The sequence below is a fragment of the Drosophila biarmipes genome, chromosome 4 (assembly GCF_025231255.1).
Source record: "Drosophila biarmipes strain raj3 chromosome 4, RU_DBia_V1.1, whole genome shotgun sequence".
NCBI classification, from domain to species: Eukaryota; Metazoa; Arthropoda; class Insecta; order Diptera; family Drosophilidae; genus Drosophila; species Drosophila biarmipes.
Window position 1 is genome coordinate 1,538,521 of NC_066614.1, and position 15,097 is coordinate 1,553,617.

A 15,097-nucleotide genomic window follows, 5' to 3' on the forward strand; every position below is an offset into this window, starting at 1 on the left:
GTATGAGTAAATTAATTTCTTCCAGTTCTATCTTGAAGTGCCAACTATGTTACAGATCAAAAGCACAGGAACGAATGTATGTTTGTACATATTTAATCTTTTCAATAAACAAATATAATGTCTTTCCTTACATGAAAGCGTTATAAGGCAACCCGTGAAGATTACATCAGTCAATTTGATTTTTCAACTCTGTCCAAATTGTCTCGAATAATTGAGAGTAGGTAAAAGTTACTAAGCTATGGTCGAGTTAGTAGAAGTCCGATTATTATGAGATAATACAAAGTACTCGGCTTCAGCCTGAGCACCCTTCCCTAGTGATAAAGAAATGTTCCGCGGAACGAACCGCTCACTTGAATGCTCATCTTTTCCTTTGTTGGTATGTGTAGTGTACTTGTGTACTTAGAAGGCATACACTTACATGTATGTTTATACTTAAATACTATGTACGACAACTATGTACTACATGAGCAGATGTGGGTTCTCGATTTATTCGAGGTATTTAAAGTGAGTGTTTTCACGTAATCCGGCTTAATTTGTAGTCAGTGGTCATCTTATTCGTATCGGTTCAATTCGGTCGGTCTATGTGTTTTTCAATTTAGGAAATATAAACAAAGTGAAATTGTATCTGTGCTGTTTAAGGTAAAAATACTATATATTTTTGCTTTAAAAAAGAAGTAGACTTTCAAATAGTGTTATTTACATCCTAGGCTTTCCCCAAGGGGCCAGGCGTGATGGCTAGGATAAAAAACAATTGCGTGCTGATTGGAATCCTCCTGACTGTGCTTTTAACAATAGCAGCAAGGGGCGGTAAGTGTTCAAAAAATAAACAGAAGGAAACCGTTCACCTTTCAAGAACTCTAGGATCTTTGCTTTACTTACTTCCTTTAAATAACACTAGGGTACAGCCAAAAATGTTAAGCTTTAAGTCGTATTTTTATACCCTTGCAGAGAGTATAATTATTTCAGTCAGAAGTTTGCAACGCAAAAGAGTAGACGTTACCGACACCATAATATATATATATTTTTGTTTAGAATCACTAGACGAGTCGATCTAGCTTTTTTATGTTTTTAAGAATTTTGAATTAAATTTGATCAATATCGGACGACGCTAATTTATAGCTGTTAAAGAAACGGTCAGATAAATATTGAAAAAACTTTTTTTTATAAAATTTTGCTTCATGGTTTTAGTATCAACAATCCTTAAAAATTTAACATGGTGTTACTAACGTTGATTATTTTGTATAACTGCAAGGGTATAATATCACATAAAGTGAAACTTTCTGGGAAAGGTACATCTGTTGCTTTTAAATAGTGCTCATTGTCGGGTGGATAATGGAATTCTCAGAAATTAGCTCTTAAACACAACATTTATGTAGTATTTTTTTAAGAACAATAATTTTTTCCCCTTTAAACACAATTATTTCACAATATATAGATCGACTCGGCTAGTTATCCTAACCAAGAATATATATACTATACCCTTTTACTCTACGAGTAATGGGTATAAAAATGTATAAATTTGTCACGACCGAGACTCGAAACACTAACCCTCACGTTCATCATGACAATGCGCCAGCAATGTGAGCCACAAATTAATTTTATTTTTAACTTGCGGCAGGATATTTTCTTATACAAATAAGCTTTCTGTAAAAAACTTTTACCAAGTGTCTAATGGATCCTATATTAGAGTCAATTTTATGATTTTCGTATTAGAGAGTTTTTAACACTCAATAGAGTCACATTGACATCTTAATAAAGACATATTGATAACCATTTTTTGGGTATATCGATTAATCTTGATTGTAGTGTGCCAAATGAACAAATTTTAGCAATTGTATTTATTTAATAGATTTTATCATTATCCACGTAGTGATGAAGCACACCAGAGGGTGTGCGAAGGCGTCTACCATATATAAACGAAGAATAATAAACTTTAAGAAAATAAATTTGTTTGAGACAAAGAGCGGTGAAAGTGTAAAAGTGAAAATTTTATCTGTTGGGCCCGGTGGGGATTTATATGTATAGAAAATAGAAATTGTATCTTATATGTCGGTAGGTCCCAAAACGTTATTTTAGAGTCCTGATTCTAGACGATGTTAAACAGCTCTATATAAGAATCATTAGTTCTATTACTAATGTAGTAGTGATGAAGCACACCACAGGGTGTGCGAAGGCGTCTACCATATATAAACGAAGAATAATAAACTTAAAGAAAATAAATTTGTTTGAGACAAAGAGCGGTGAAAGTGTAAAAGTGAAAATTTTATCTGTTGGGCCCGGTGGGGATTTATATGTATAGAAAATAGAAATTGTATCTTACATGTCGGTAGGTCCCAAAACGTTAGTTTAGAGTCCTGATTCTAGACGATGTTAAACAGCTCAATATAAGAATCATTAGTTCTATTACTTTTGGAGAAAGTACTGAAGCACTTTACTGGCGTAAAGTACTGAAGCAACAGGCTTGTGCTTTGCGTGGTTAAAGAGTTATTTCAATATACTATGTACGCCTTTAGACACGATTTGTCTAAGAACCACCGTTTTAAAATTATGGTCCAAAGTTTTTTTTATTTAGATATTTTTTGCCTATTTGCTGATTTTTCAAAAACGCCTCTAACGATTTAAAAAAAAAATTGTAACGTTTTTTATCTCAAAAATTTTGGGATACGTCACATTCTTGTATAATACCCGTGTCTAACATTTCCTTTCTTTGTGCGTATCCAAACTCTACTGTTTGAAGGTCCTTGAAGATGAAGATGATGTTTAACAGCTTAATAGAAGAAACACTGATTATACCACTTTGAAAAAGTTATTAGTGTGGAGAGAAAACAGCTATGAATAGCTAAATTTGTACACCCGTTACTTGAGTACTACTAAATCTAACAAATTAGGCATCAAAAGTTGATGTCAAAACTTTTGTTTGCTGTAGGTGCTATCGTCACTAGTTCTCGTTCAAAAGTGTTTTTTGTTTGATACGACCTACTAAACAAATACACTTTCTACATTTTTCACTTTCACGCTTCATTGAAGTGCAATGTGTCTTTTAAATCGGTGCCTTTTCTTCAACATAATTCAAGAATCGAGAAATAAGAAAAAATTTCATTTTAACTTTTTGGGAGCATAGGGTATTTTGGGCGATATACGAAATGACAGGGAGAAAGAGAAAAGAAAGAAAGAAAGAATAGATATCTATGCGTTTGAGCCTTGTCTTGCTTGTCGATATCGCCACCTAGTGTGTGATGCCAACTATTGCGTCCTAGCGGCTTCGTTGCGTATTAGGGAAAACAGCCAATTTGCTGCATTTGAGGTGCGGTCTCGATGAAATTTGAAAACATTTAATATAATTGGTTAGAATTGTTTAATTAATAATCCGATATACAAATAAAAACTGTTTCAAATTTTAAGAAAACGTTAAAAAGATTAGTGCCCTTTTTTGAAACGCTAAATTATATCTTTTAAAGCTTGTAATTAATTTTATTCATACACTAAAAAAATATGCTCTTAATTTATAAAATTCGCCGTTATTTCAAAAGAAATCATAGGCGATTTTATATATGCTAAAAAACCTTAAAATTAAGAAAAAATTTCTTGAAATAAGATAAATATGATTTTTTAAATTAAGGAATTTGGTTGGTTTTGAATGCCAATTTTGGGCTGTAAATAGATAAACCGGTTTCTTATTCTAATTACAATTATTCCATGGGTATAGTCAATATATTTTTATATTTATTAATAATTTTTTTTATATAACCATATAAATAACATTGCAAAATATTTTTAGCTCAGACAACACCGACTTGAAATCGAAATCGCGACTGTTTACAGTCAGACGTCTAAACCATTCGTCCTCGCTTGCTTCGTGCTATGTAAAGTCTAAAGTGGTCGAGGTTTTAATATACCAATAACTTTTATTCGAATCAAAACCTTTTAAACAACCGTTAAAACAATGAAAGTGAAACTAATAAGAATATAAATTAAATAAATTTAAATAAAGAAAATTAAATAAAGGGTGTACTTTGTACGATTGTGTCCGGTCGGTCTTTATAAAATTTATAAAAAACGTAACTTTTCCCTTAAAATATGGGTATTTCCTTACTAAATTTAAGTACGAATTTACTTTAATTATTTAGGAAAAAATCGCATTTAGTTGAAGAAAAATTTTAGGGATTCTTCTTTTTCCTCTTCTTCTTTACAAAAAAATGTATAACAAAACTACGTAAGTTTTAGAAATTCTTTCTATAATCAAGAAATAATTTATTAATTTAATTACGTTTTAAAGTCACGGCGATTTTCTCAAATTGAGGGTAATTCTTTTTGAGTGTACTTATTCCCATGAATTGATTAGATGCCATTCTACAGATTTAAATTTAAGGTATTATTATATCTTTAGTAGATTATAACTTTTGAACATTTAAGTAGTTCAATCTTGGTAAAAGGGCATTAATGTCACCAAACTGTATATTTAAATATTTTTCATAGCCGAGAACTAATTTAATGTTTTTTGTAATTATAGAAAACACTTGCAATACAGGATGTACGAAATGTAAGTCACATCAATAAAAAATGTATATATTAGTATACTAACATTTCTTTATCTCCTCGTAGCGGATGATGAATTTTTGAAATATTTACCTGGACATTTCTATGACTACTCCTTCGACAGTATTCTAACCATTGGACTGAGTAGCGGGGCTTTCAGTGAATCCGATGACACCAGTCTGAAAGTATCCGGGTCAGCAAAAATTTATTCGAAGGGAAACTGTGGGTATACGTTGCAGCTAAGTTCCGTGAAGGTGTCCAATACAAAAGAGTCCGTAGAGAAAAGGATTTTGAACAACATTCAAAAACCAGTTCAGTTCACGCTGGTTAGTGGACATCTGGAGCCACAAATTTGTTCAGACTCCAGCGACTTGGATTACTCGCTGAATATTAAGCGGGCAGTTATATCATTACTGCAATCTGGAACAAAGACCGAAAACGAAGTTGACGTTTTCGGCCAGTGCCCCACTCATACTTCGACGTCCACTGTAGGCAATGCAAACATAATAACGAAGGTTCGCAACTTAAACAGATGTGCACATAGGGAGCAGATTAACAGTGGTCTGGTGTCCGGGAAAGTGAACGAGAAAGCTGGTATCACGTCTAGCCTACTATTGCAGGCAAATTATATAAAAGAGTCAAAGATTGTGAACAGTCTTCTTGAAAATGTTCAGCTGACAGAAACATACAAGTTTGTTGGAACTACTAAAGGAAATTCGGAAATTAGTGCAAAGGTAGTCACAACATTAAAACTAAAAAATCCTACCGGAACAAAAGCTAACTCGCCATCTACTGGCTCCACTGTTAGAAGCGTGATTTTCCAAAGACCAGAAACCTACACATCGAAAAATATAAACGCTCTGAAAACGATACTATCTGATCTTGTGGATTTGACTGGCGATTATGTGAAAAAAGATAGCGCTAAAAAGTTTGTAGAATTTATTAGGTTGCTTCGCCAATCTGATAGTGAGACTTTATTAGAGCTGGCTGCATACCCACATCCAAACAAAGTCTTAGCCCGCAAGGTATACTTAGATGGATTGTTCCGTACTAGTACCGCAGAGTCAGCCAGAGTTATATTGAAACAGCTTCCTAAGTTTGATGATAAGGAGAAACTACTAGCGATACTGTCTTTAAACTTGGTTAAAAGTGTGGACAAGGAGACACTCAATCAAGCAGCTGCTCAGCTGCTACCGAACGCTCCTAAGGAATTGTATCTAGCTGTGGGTACCTTGGTTGCTAAATTTTGTTTAGGAAAAAATTGCCAAGGACCTGAAATTGATGCCATATCTAAAAAGTTTACGGATGGCCTAAAACGGTGTAAGCCAAATACTAAGAAGGAAGAAGAACGGATTGTCTATATTTTAAAGGGAATAGGAAATGCAAAGAGCTTAGGTGGCAACACTGCTGCTGTCCTTAGTGAGTGCGCCTCCACGGGCCGTTCCAATCGTATACGTGTAGCGGCTTTGAGAGCATTTTCAACAATTGATTGCAATGGAGCACTGCGAACTAAGGCTTTGGAACTACTTAAGAACCGCAACGAGGACTCAGAGTTACGTATTGAAGCCTATTTGTCTTCAATTTCATGTCCCAACGCAGAGGTGGCCAACCAGATTTCAGATATAGTCAATTCCGAAACAGTTAACCAGGTAGGAGGATTTATTTCATCTAATTTAAAAGCCATTCGGGACTCGACAGACGCCAGCCGTGAGCAGCAAAGGTACCATTTAGGGAACATTCGAGTGACTAAGAAATTTCCTGCGGATTACAGACGATACAGTTTCAACAATGAAGTTTCCTACAAACTGGAATCCCTTGGCCTTGGAGCTAGTTCTGACTATCAATTAATTTATTCGCAACATGGGTTCTTACCCCGATCATCTCGTATCAATGTTACAACTGAAATTTTTGGAACTAACTTCAACGTATTTGAAGCAAGCGTACGTCAGGAAAATTTTGAGGATGTGCTGGAATATTATCTGGGACCGAAGGGGTTGTTAAACAAAGATTTCAATGAAATAGTTAAGATCATTGAAGTTGGAAACAACGCGGCTGCTAGTGCTGGTGGTCGAGCCCGACGCTCAATTGCCGACGATGTTGCTAAGATATCGAAAAAGTATAAAACTTACGGTGCTAAAAGTGTGCAAGATCTCAATTTAGATGTATCGTTGAAATTCTTTGGTTCGGAGTTGGCGTTCTTGAGCCTTGGCGACAACATACCGAGTACTCTAGATGATATCATAAACTCTATCTCAAATTCATTTGAAAAAGCAAAACAAGAACTATCGATGTTTGAAAAGACACTTTCCAGTCACCACTTATTCCTAGATACAGACCTCTCTTATCCAACTAGCATTGGAGTACCTCTGGAACTTGTAGCTCAAGGCTTTGCAGCTACTAAAATTGATCTTGCTGTTACCCTTGATATCAATGCAATTCTGGAACAGAACTGGCAGAAAGCAAAATATAGATTAAAGCTTGTTCCAAGTGTTGATGTTAATGTCAACCTTCAGCTAGGTTTCAATGCCCAAGTTCTTTCCACTGGCCTCCGGGTAGTATCATCTGCGCACTCCGCAACCGGAAGCGACATAACCGTAGCCGTTATCAACGAGGGTGAAGGTTTCAACATTGACGTCGAACTGCCCCGCGAAAAGCTTGAGCTTATTGATGTTAAAATTGACACCGAACTATATGTAGCCGAACAAGACAAACAAAGAGCAGTTGCCCTTAAGGGTAATAAGAAAAATAAAAATTCCCAGCCCAGTGAGATATGCTTTAACCAAGCCGAAGTCGTTGGCCTTAACATATGCATTGAGAGTTCAACGAGTTTTAGTGACTTTCAAGGTGGCAGCGGTAATGATGCCGAAAAAGGAATTGCTATACCGGACCAATTTCATTTATCTAAGCCACTCAGCCTCGCCATTTACTTGACGGCTGAACGCAAATTTACATTCAAGGGGTTTCACACAAATGAGCCTTCAGGACAGAAGTGGAAGTTGGACTATTCCACGCCTGGTTCCAAAGTATCTCATGATACAAGCATTGTTTTTGAGCTTGGATCCAAGCCTAAGACTTATGGTAGACTAGCCTTTGATAATTCTCAATATCACTTTGGAGTTGAAGCTGGAATAAACAACGACAAAAGCGAATTGGTAATATATGGTCAGTACGAACAAGATAAGGACATCAAAAAAAGTAAAATTGGCCTTAGCAAGCACGGAAATGAATTCAAGCCCTTAATTGAAATTCAAGACAATAATGGTATCTCAAACAGCATAAACGGTTATCGCGCTGACGGAAAAATAGTAGTTGAAAAAACCAGCGATAAAATAACAAGGTACAATTTTGAAAACTTTCAAGTGTCGAATGCGAATAACGAACGAATAATTGTAAATGGATGGACGGATTTTGGACAAAGTTCATTTAACTCTGAGCTTCGATTCGCTTCAGATCAGAAGTCGTTCTTAATAAAAGGAAATTTTGAATTGGAAAACGGTCAGTACGCGGCCGGATTCTTTATAAACGATGAACGTACACCCGAAAATGTTTATGGAAGCTCGGTACATTTGACAATAGCAGATCAGTCCTATGCTATTAAAGCTAATGGCAAGGCTGCTGCTTGGTCTATTAATAGCGAGGCCGGTTTTAATTTCAAAAAAGATGATGAATCCAGCTCTTTACGGGCAGGTTCTCTTTTGCAAAATGTGGAAATCTATCATAAAAATAAGCAAGTTGGAGCAGTAAAGGTAAAGTCCACTTTTGATGTAAATAAATTAGATCTTGACGTGGAAATTTCACGTGATCAAAAAGTCGGTTCACTTAACGTCAAATACAAAAGCAATCAGCGACACGTGCAAGACTATTCTCTGGAGGCGAATGGAAAGCTAAATAAACATTCTATCGATGTTGTATCCAAATGCGATTTTAATGGAAACGCTTATGTTGTGGATAACAGTATTACAACTAGTTGGGGAACTTTGTTATCTGCGAAGGGTGAACTAGGACAACGTTACTCGGCCCAAGACATCAAAATTGACCTTCAGGGCACAGTTCAAATTAGTGGAAAAGACAAATCTGCCCAATGGGTTCTCAAAGTACTTGGCACACCTGACAAAACCAGTAGTGAGTTTAAGATTATCCGGGACACAGCAGAGCTTTTCAAACTAACCGGTGAGTCCCAACACCCGCAGGACAAAATTTCCGGGGCGAAGCTTAATGTCATTGTCAAGAATCAATTATCTGCTAAGGCCGAGTTTCGCATAGCTAAAAATGGCAAGGGTGACTTGACAGCCACATTTGAGACTCTAAGGACTGAACCGAAGCACAAACTAGAAGTTGAATCAAAATTCCATATACAAGCTCCAAAGTATGATGTTGACATGACCCTTACACTTGATGGAGAAAATAAATTGCATTTGAAGTCTGAAAACACCATAGATAAGTTAAAGTTTTCCACTAAAAATATTGGGGAGTCGAACGACAAAAAAATTATATTCGAGGCCAATAGTAGTGTTAGAGGAGAATGGCGATCAAATGGCGAAATTCAAGGTGCATTTACATTGACCACTCCCAATGGTCGTGTCGTTGACGGTAATGTTAACCGTAAGTTTTCAACAAATGCAAAAACTGGTGTAGTTCAAGGAAACGTAGACGCTCAGATTAGTGAAACACCATCTGGCAGCAATACAAAACGATCAATTACACTGAAAGGAAAGCTTGACCGGCTTAGTACAAAAACAAAAGAGTTTTCTGCGAGCAATACTGTAGTATATACGGCATTAAATGGAGAAAAGTCAGAGCTAAGCTTCCAAATTAAGCAGCAACCTAACGGCGAAGCTAAAGACTTGGATTTAAACCTTAAGGCCAATGGAAATCCACTTCCCCAACCTATTGAGGTTGCCATTGTCATAGGGGAGTACAGTGCACAGCATGCTGTGATTAGTATCACAAGTAAATATGGGCAAATCTTCTTAGTTAGAGCAAATGGAAATTACAATAATAAACAAAGCAACTTGCCGGCTACATATGACCTTCAAGCTAAAATTGAAATGCCAAAGTCCAGCTTAAAATTCGTGGATATTAAGAGTAACGGAAAACTATTAAAACCATCAACGGTCAATAACAATGCTGCTTATAATCTTGAATTTTTTGTGGATTCCAAAACTGGTCAGGGACAATTCGCCCGTGTCAACACAGTGTGGAACGGTACGCCAAATGAAGGAAATTTGGATTTTGAAGCTCAAACTAATAAAATGGAGTCTCCATTAAAGTTCAATGGAAAATATCAGCGAGAGCAATCTGGCAGTTTGAAGGATGGTGATCTTAGCGGCAAGCAAAAGTACATAGTTAATGCTCAGTATGGAAATCAGTATGTGAAGACGGATGCATCCGTTTCTTACGGTTCCGAGAAAGTAGATATAACATATTTGCTGGATTCCAGCTTCGAATCTGCAAAGGACATAAGCCTTAATATCCACACACTTAAATCTGTCGATGATTTGACATATGTAGTCACTATACAAGCCAAACAGGCAGATAAGTCATACAGTTTGGACACTACTTTGTATCGTTCGACCAATAAAAAAGGTGTTGAAATCCGATTGGATTTGTTAAAGGAAAATCCAATTATTATCAGGAGCATCCTCGAAATATTGGGAGAGCGAAAGGGAAACCTAGCCTTTGAAGTACAAAACTTAGGCGGATTGGACATTAAATTAAACAGTGAAGCTTCTTACGTCAGCATAGACGATTTTTATGTAATTGGCAGCTGGAGCTCTAAAAAATTAAAGCTAAATGGGTACGAGCTTGAAGCACGAGCACAGGGTAAGAACATAAAAATTCAACTAAAGAATTTAAATGGCGTAATATTCGTAGGCACAGCCACATATTCTCTTAAAAAAGAACAAAATAAGGATATCATTGATGGCCAAGGTCAAGTGCAATATCAAGGAAAATCTCATGGTGGAAATTTTAAGTTGACCCATCAACACTTTGATGTTTCTACGGATAAAGAGGTTGGCTTTTCATACACTTTCAATGGTAATTTTGGAACCAAAAACGGTCTGTCCACAATTAAGATTACAAACAAGGAATTCAACACAAAGTTTTCCATTTGCGAAGAAAAGAGACAGTGCACAAACATACAAGTGCAATCACTCGTAAGCATAGATGAACAAAAACTGGATGTCGTAAAACACTCCACCCTTGTTTTGGTTGATCTGCGTGAACTGGGGTATCCGTATGAGTTCGAGCTGAAATCCCAGAATATACGCCAAGGATTTAATTACCAATACCATCTAGATAGCTTTGTTATAACAGGTAATAATTTTAAGTACCAACTGACTGCCAACGTTCAGCCATCTTCAAATACTATTAAATTAACGCTTCCAAAACGACAAATTTTGTTCGAAACTGCTCAGAAAACTCCAGCGGATGGAACTATTTTCGGTCACTATGAGCAATCAGCTTCATTCTTCATTGATAAACTGCAAAGACCCGATGATGTTGTTCGTGTGTCTGCTATTCTTGACGTTTCGGGCATCGAGCACGTTGCCCTAAACGCCAATGGTCAAGTTAAGCTTGAGCATCCAACTATTCGTCCATTGAGTATTTCTGGAAGACTTAATGGTAACGTGGATCAACAAATCGGCAGTGCTGAAATAGTTTTTGATGTATTTCAACTGCCGGAACAAAAAGTTGTTGGAAACAGCGAATGGCGCAATTCCCCTTCCAAAAATGGTTTCAACATTGCATCTACTACAACTGTCAAATCAGCTGGTCTTCAGTTCCTATATCAAATAACCAGCAATGCTGCGATAGATACGGAAGCCCAAGAGTGTAATTTTGGTCTGGAAATCAATGATAATGGCACAATCGATATTAAGGCAAAATCGATTTTAACTAAGCAAAATCTAGAAATCTCTTTAAGCGAATCAAATAAGCAGATTGTTCAAATAGTCGGCGACCTAAATAGACAGAAAAAGTATGCAAAATTCAATACAAAAGTGCAAGTTCTTGATAAGAATCCAATTGAATTTTCGAGTGAGATTCAACCTACTTCTGCTAAGATTTCACTAAAGCGTCAAGACTTCGTCGATGGAAATGCTGAAATCAAGTTAGGAAAGGAATTTAAATTCGATGTATCAGGTAGCGGAAAACAATTATTTAACGGACGTGTGGCATTAGATGCATCTAACTTCTTGCAAACAAACTATGTTTTTAATGATGATCACGTTAATGTCTTTCTGGTAAGAAAACAACAACATATTTTTGTTTTCCATATAATGTGATATATATTTATTCATTTTGCCAGGTCAACGCTGACACGGAAGTAAATAAAGACACTGAAAATATTGCTAGGAACATCAAGGCACGATTCGAAAAACTACAACAAGCCACTGATAAAAATGTTAAATTAGCAAAGGAAGCCTCTCCAGATTTCTCAAAATTGAAGGGTAAATTTGTCGAAAATACAAAGGGACTTATTCAAGAGCTTGAGGCAGATCCCTCAATCGCACCGATTATTGATGGAGTGTAAGTACTTAAATAATTGTTTGCTTTGTATATAAGTCCTATTTTTCTTTCCATTCAATATTTTAGACGAACTACACTTGTGAAAATATCGGCTATAGTTGATGACTTAGGCAAGGCAATATTGGAAACATTCGAAAAGGCCCAAAAGTCATTGGTTGAAACTTATGAAAAATTGCAAGCTCTTTGGAAGGACTCGCTACTGAAAGCGTGGGAAGATTTTATCTTAACAGTAAACAATTTAATTGGTTCAATTCATAAGGAATTTATCAGGGCTTACACAAAGACAATTAAAAACCTTCTCTCCGTGCTGGATAAGTATGGCCCAGTGTTGAAAAATTATGGCAAGGTCGTCACTGAAACTCTGAAACCAATCACCGATGGAGTTCAAGAAATAATTAAACTTTTGGTCCACGCGGCTGAAGGTGCAATCGAAGAACTTAAAGACTATGCCGCAAGCCTACCATCATTTGAAAGCATACGTAATGAAATTAATGACAAAGTTAAAAGCCTGAAACTTATTGAAAATGCTTTAGAGATTGTAAACAGTCTTTTTGATCAATTAAGTATCTTACCGCAAACTCCAGAGACCACAGAGTTCCTTCAAAAACTGCAAGATTATTTGGGCGCAAAACTTAAACAACAAAAAATTAATGATGAAAAGTCGCTTGAAGACCTTGGAAAGCTTTTTATTAAGGCCGTACGCTCAATTTGGGACTCAATTAAAAATACTGCACCAGGATCATCTGCCCATGCTATTGATTTCCAATCATGGTTTGGTTCCCTAACAAATTCTGCGGATTCCTTGTCTATTCTCCCAACCATCCTTTCATTCCGAGCCAGTGTATTAAACTTTTTGTTAAATGAGAATTGGGACGCCCTATTTAACAAAAATGTTCTTAATTCATGGATATTCTTTAATGAGTTTGAGCTTCGAGGCCATGTCGTCGATGGACAGCACATATTCACATTCGACGGTCAGAATTTCGCGTACCCTGGAAACTGCAAATATATTATGGCTCAAGACAGTGTGGATAATAATTTCACAATTATCGTCCAGCTTGCAAATGGAAAGCTTAAGGGCATTACGCTCGTAGATCGGGATGGTAACTATGCTGAAGTAGCCGACAACCTGGCACTGAAGATAAATGGAAACCTTCTTGAGTACCCACAACAATTGTCTGGTCTTCACGCATGGCGTCGGTTCTACACCGTTCATTTGCATTCGGAATATGGAGTAAGCGTATTGTGCACCACGGATCTAAAGGTTTGTCATTTTAATATAAACGGCTTCTACACAAGCAAAACACGGGGACTTCTCGGCAACGGCAATGCGGAGCCATACGACGACTTTTTGCGAATTGATGGTACTATAGCAACAGACTCGGCCACTCTGGGGAACGATTACGGAGTTGGTAAATGTGCAGCAGTTGCTTTTGACAAAGACCAAGTAGAAAGCCCGAAAAGAGAGGAAATATGTACTGAAATATTTGGCATTGAATCACCACTTGCCCTCAACTATATGACGGTTGACTCCAGGCCTTACCGTAAGGCATGTGACAGGGCCATTGCTAAAATCGCTGAAAAGGATAAGGAGGCTGCTGCATGTACGTTTGCTCTGGCCTACGGTTCCGCGGTCAAACAGATTAACAAGTGGGTGCTATTACCACCGCGTTGCATCAAGTGCGCTGGACCTGTGGGACAGCGTGATCTTGGAGATGAGTTTATTGTCAAGCTCCCAAACAACAAGGCGGACGTGGTATTTGTCGTCGATATCAATGTAACACCTGTAGTCCTGTCCAACCTTGTAGCGCCTGCAATCAATGAAATTCGAGAGTCGCTTAAGAGCCGTGGTTTTACAGACGTCCAAGTCGGCGTTGTTGTATTTGACGAATCGAAGCGTTATCCCGCTCTACTCACAAGTGAAAATGGAAAAATCAACTACAAGGGAAACCTGGCCGATGTAAAGCTCAATGGAGTAAAGAACTTCTGTGACGATTGCATCGAGCAAATTATAACAGAAAAACGAATCTTGGATATTTACAACTCATTAAAGGAAATAGTAAAGGGCATTGCACCTCAAGCCGATGAAAAGGCGTTCCAGTTGGCATTGGACTATCCATTCCGTGCTGGTGCGGCAAAGAGCATTATCGGGGTGCGAAGCGATTCGTTGGAATACAAAAATTGGGTAAGGGCAGCTTTCTGGGCTTAACAGTTTTCCGAAGTCTTATGAATTTTGTTTTTTAGTGGAAATTTGTTCGAGCTCAATTGACTGGATCTGTTACCAAGTTTGACGGTGCACTTCTCCATCTTATTGCACCAGTAAAGGCACTCACACTAGAGGGAGTGCCGGCTGAAAAATTAATTGGTAGGAATTTAATCTATGCCAATCTATTTGAGTCATAAGTTACATTTATATTTTTCAGGCTTCAACTCTCGTTTGGTGGCTACCATAGATGGGAAGGATCAAAAGAAGCGAACCAAACTACAATTCGATAATGACATGGGCATTGACTTCGTCCTTAATAACGGTGGTTGGGTTTTTGCAACGCAGAACTTCGACAAGCTGAAAGTAGCCGACCAAAAGAAAATGTTAAGCCAGATTACGTCATCACTGGCGGATACTCTTTTCAAGACCGAAATCGTCAGTGAATGTCGTTGTCTGCCGATTCACGGATTGCACGGCCAACACAAGTGCGTCATCAAGTCTTCGACATTTGTTGCGACCAAAAAGCCCAAAGCTGCCTAAAATGATTTCAAGTTTTAGATTTAATCCTTTTGGCAATGAACGGAAAATCTATAACCAAAAATATAAGTGAATAAAACTAATTAATAAAAACGTAAGAACGCAAATTGTAACATAAAAACAAAAAGATTATACTTTTCGGTTTATAGGACCTTAATTTTATTAAGACCAATTTCGAGATAGATCTTTTGTTTCCATGACTGTGTACGTTCAAAAACTGTTTACGAAAACAAAGCGAAATGTTTTGACGTGCACGTACAGAATGGGGAAAACATAGCATCAAAG

At 37.1% G+C, this 15,097-nt stretch overlaps 1 protein-coding gene across 2 annotated transcripts; it reads left to right on the forward strand.

The window, feature by feature from the left end:
• Positions 1 to 493: 493 nt before the first annotated feature.
• Positions 494 to 14,913, forward strand: LOC108035891 (apolipophorins). Of its 2 annotated transcripts, XM_017111648.3 has the most exons (8): positions 494 to 639; positions 708 to 807; positions 4,511 to 4,540; positions 4,603 to 11,783; positions 11,849 to 12,069; positions 12,136 to 14,254; positions 14,314 to 14,434; positions 14,493 to 14,913. In XM_017111648.3, exons 2-8 carry the CDS (start codon positions 732 to 734, stop codon positions 14,813 to 14,815), a joined length of 10,071 nt encoding a protein of 3,356 aa, XP_016967137.1. In that variant the 5' UTR covers positions 494 to 639; positions 708 to 731; the 3' UTR covers positions 14,816 to 14,913. The 2 variants fall into 2 exon arrangements, with proteins under 2 accessions (XP_016967137.1, XP_043947243.1); XM_044091308.2 differs by lacking the exon at positions 494 to 639 and having other exon boundaries at positions 691 to 807.
• Positions 14,914 to 15,097: the final 184 nt, after the last annotated feature.

Excerpts from the sequence above, each read along its gene's own strand:
- LOC108035891 (XM_017111648.3), top strand. The coding sequence starts at position 732 with ATGGCTAGGATAAAAAACAATTGCGTGCTGATTGGAATCCTCCTGACT. Across the intron at positions 808-4,510 it reads AACAATAGCAGCAAGGGGCG|AAAACACTTGCAATACAGGA; the intron begins GTAAGTGTTCAA and ends TTGTAATTATAG. Across the intron at positions 14,255-14,313 it reads CGTTGGAATACAAAAATTGG|TGGAAATTTGTTCGAGCTCA; the intron begins GTAAGGGCAGCT and ends TTTGTTTTTTAG.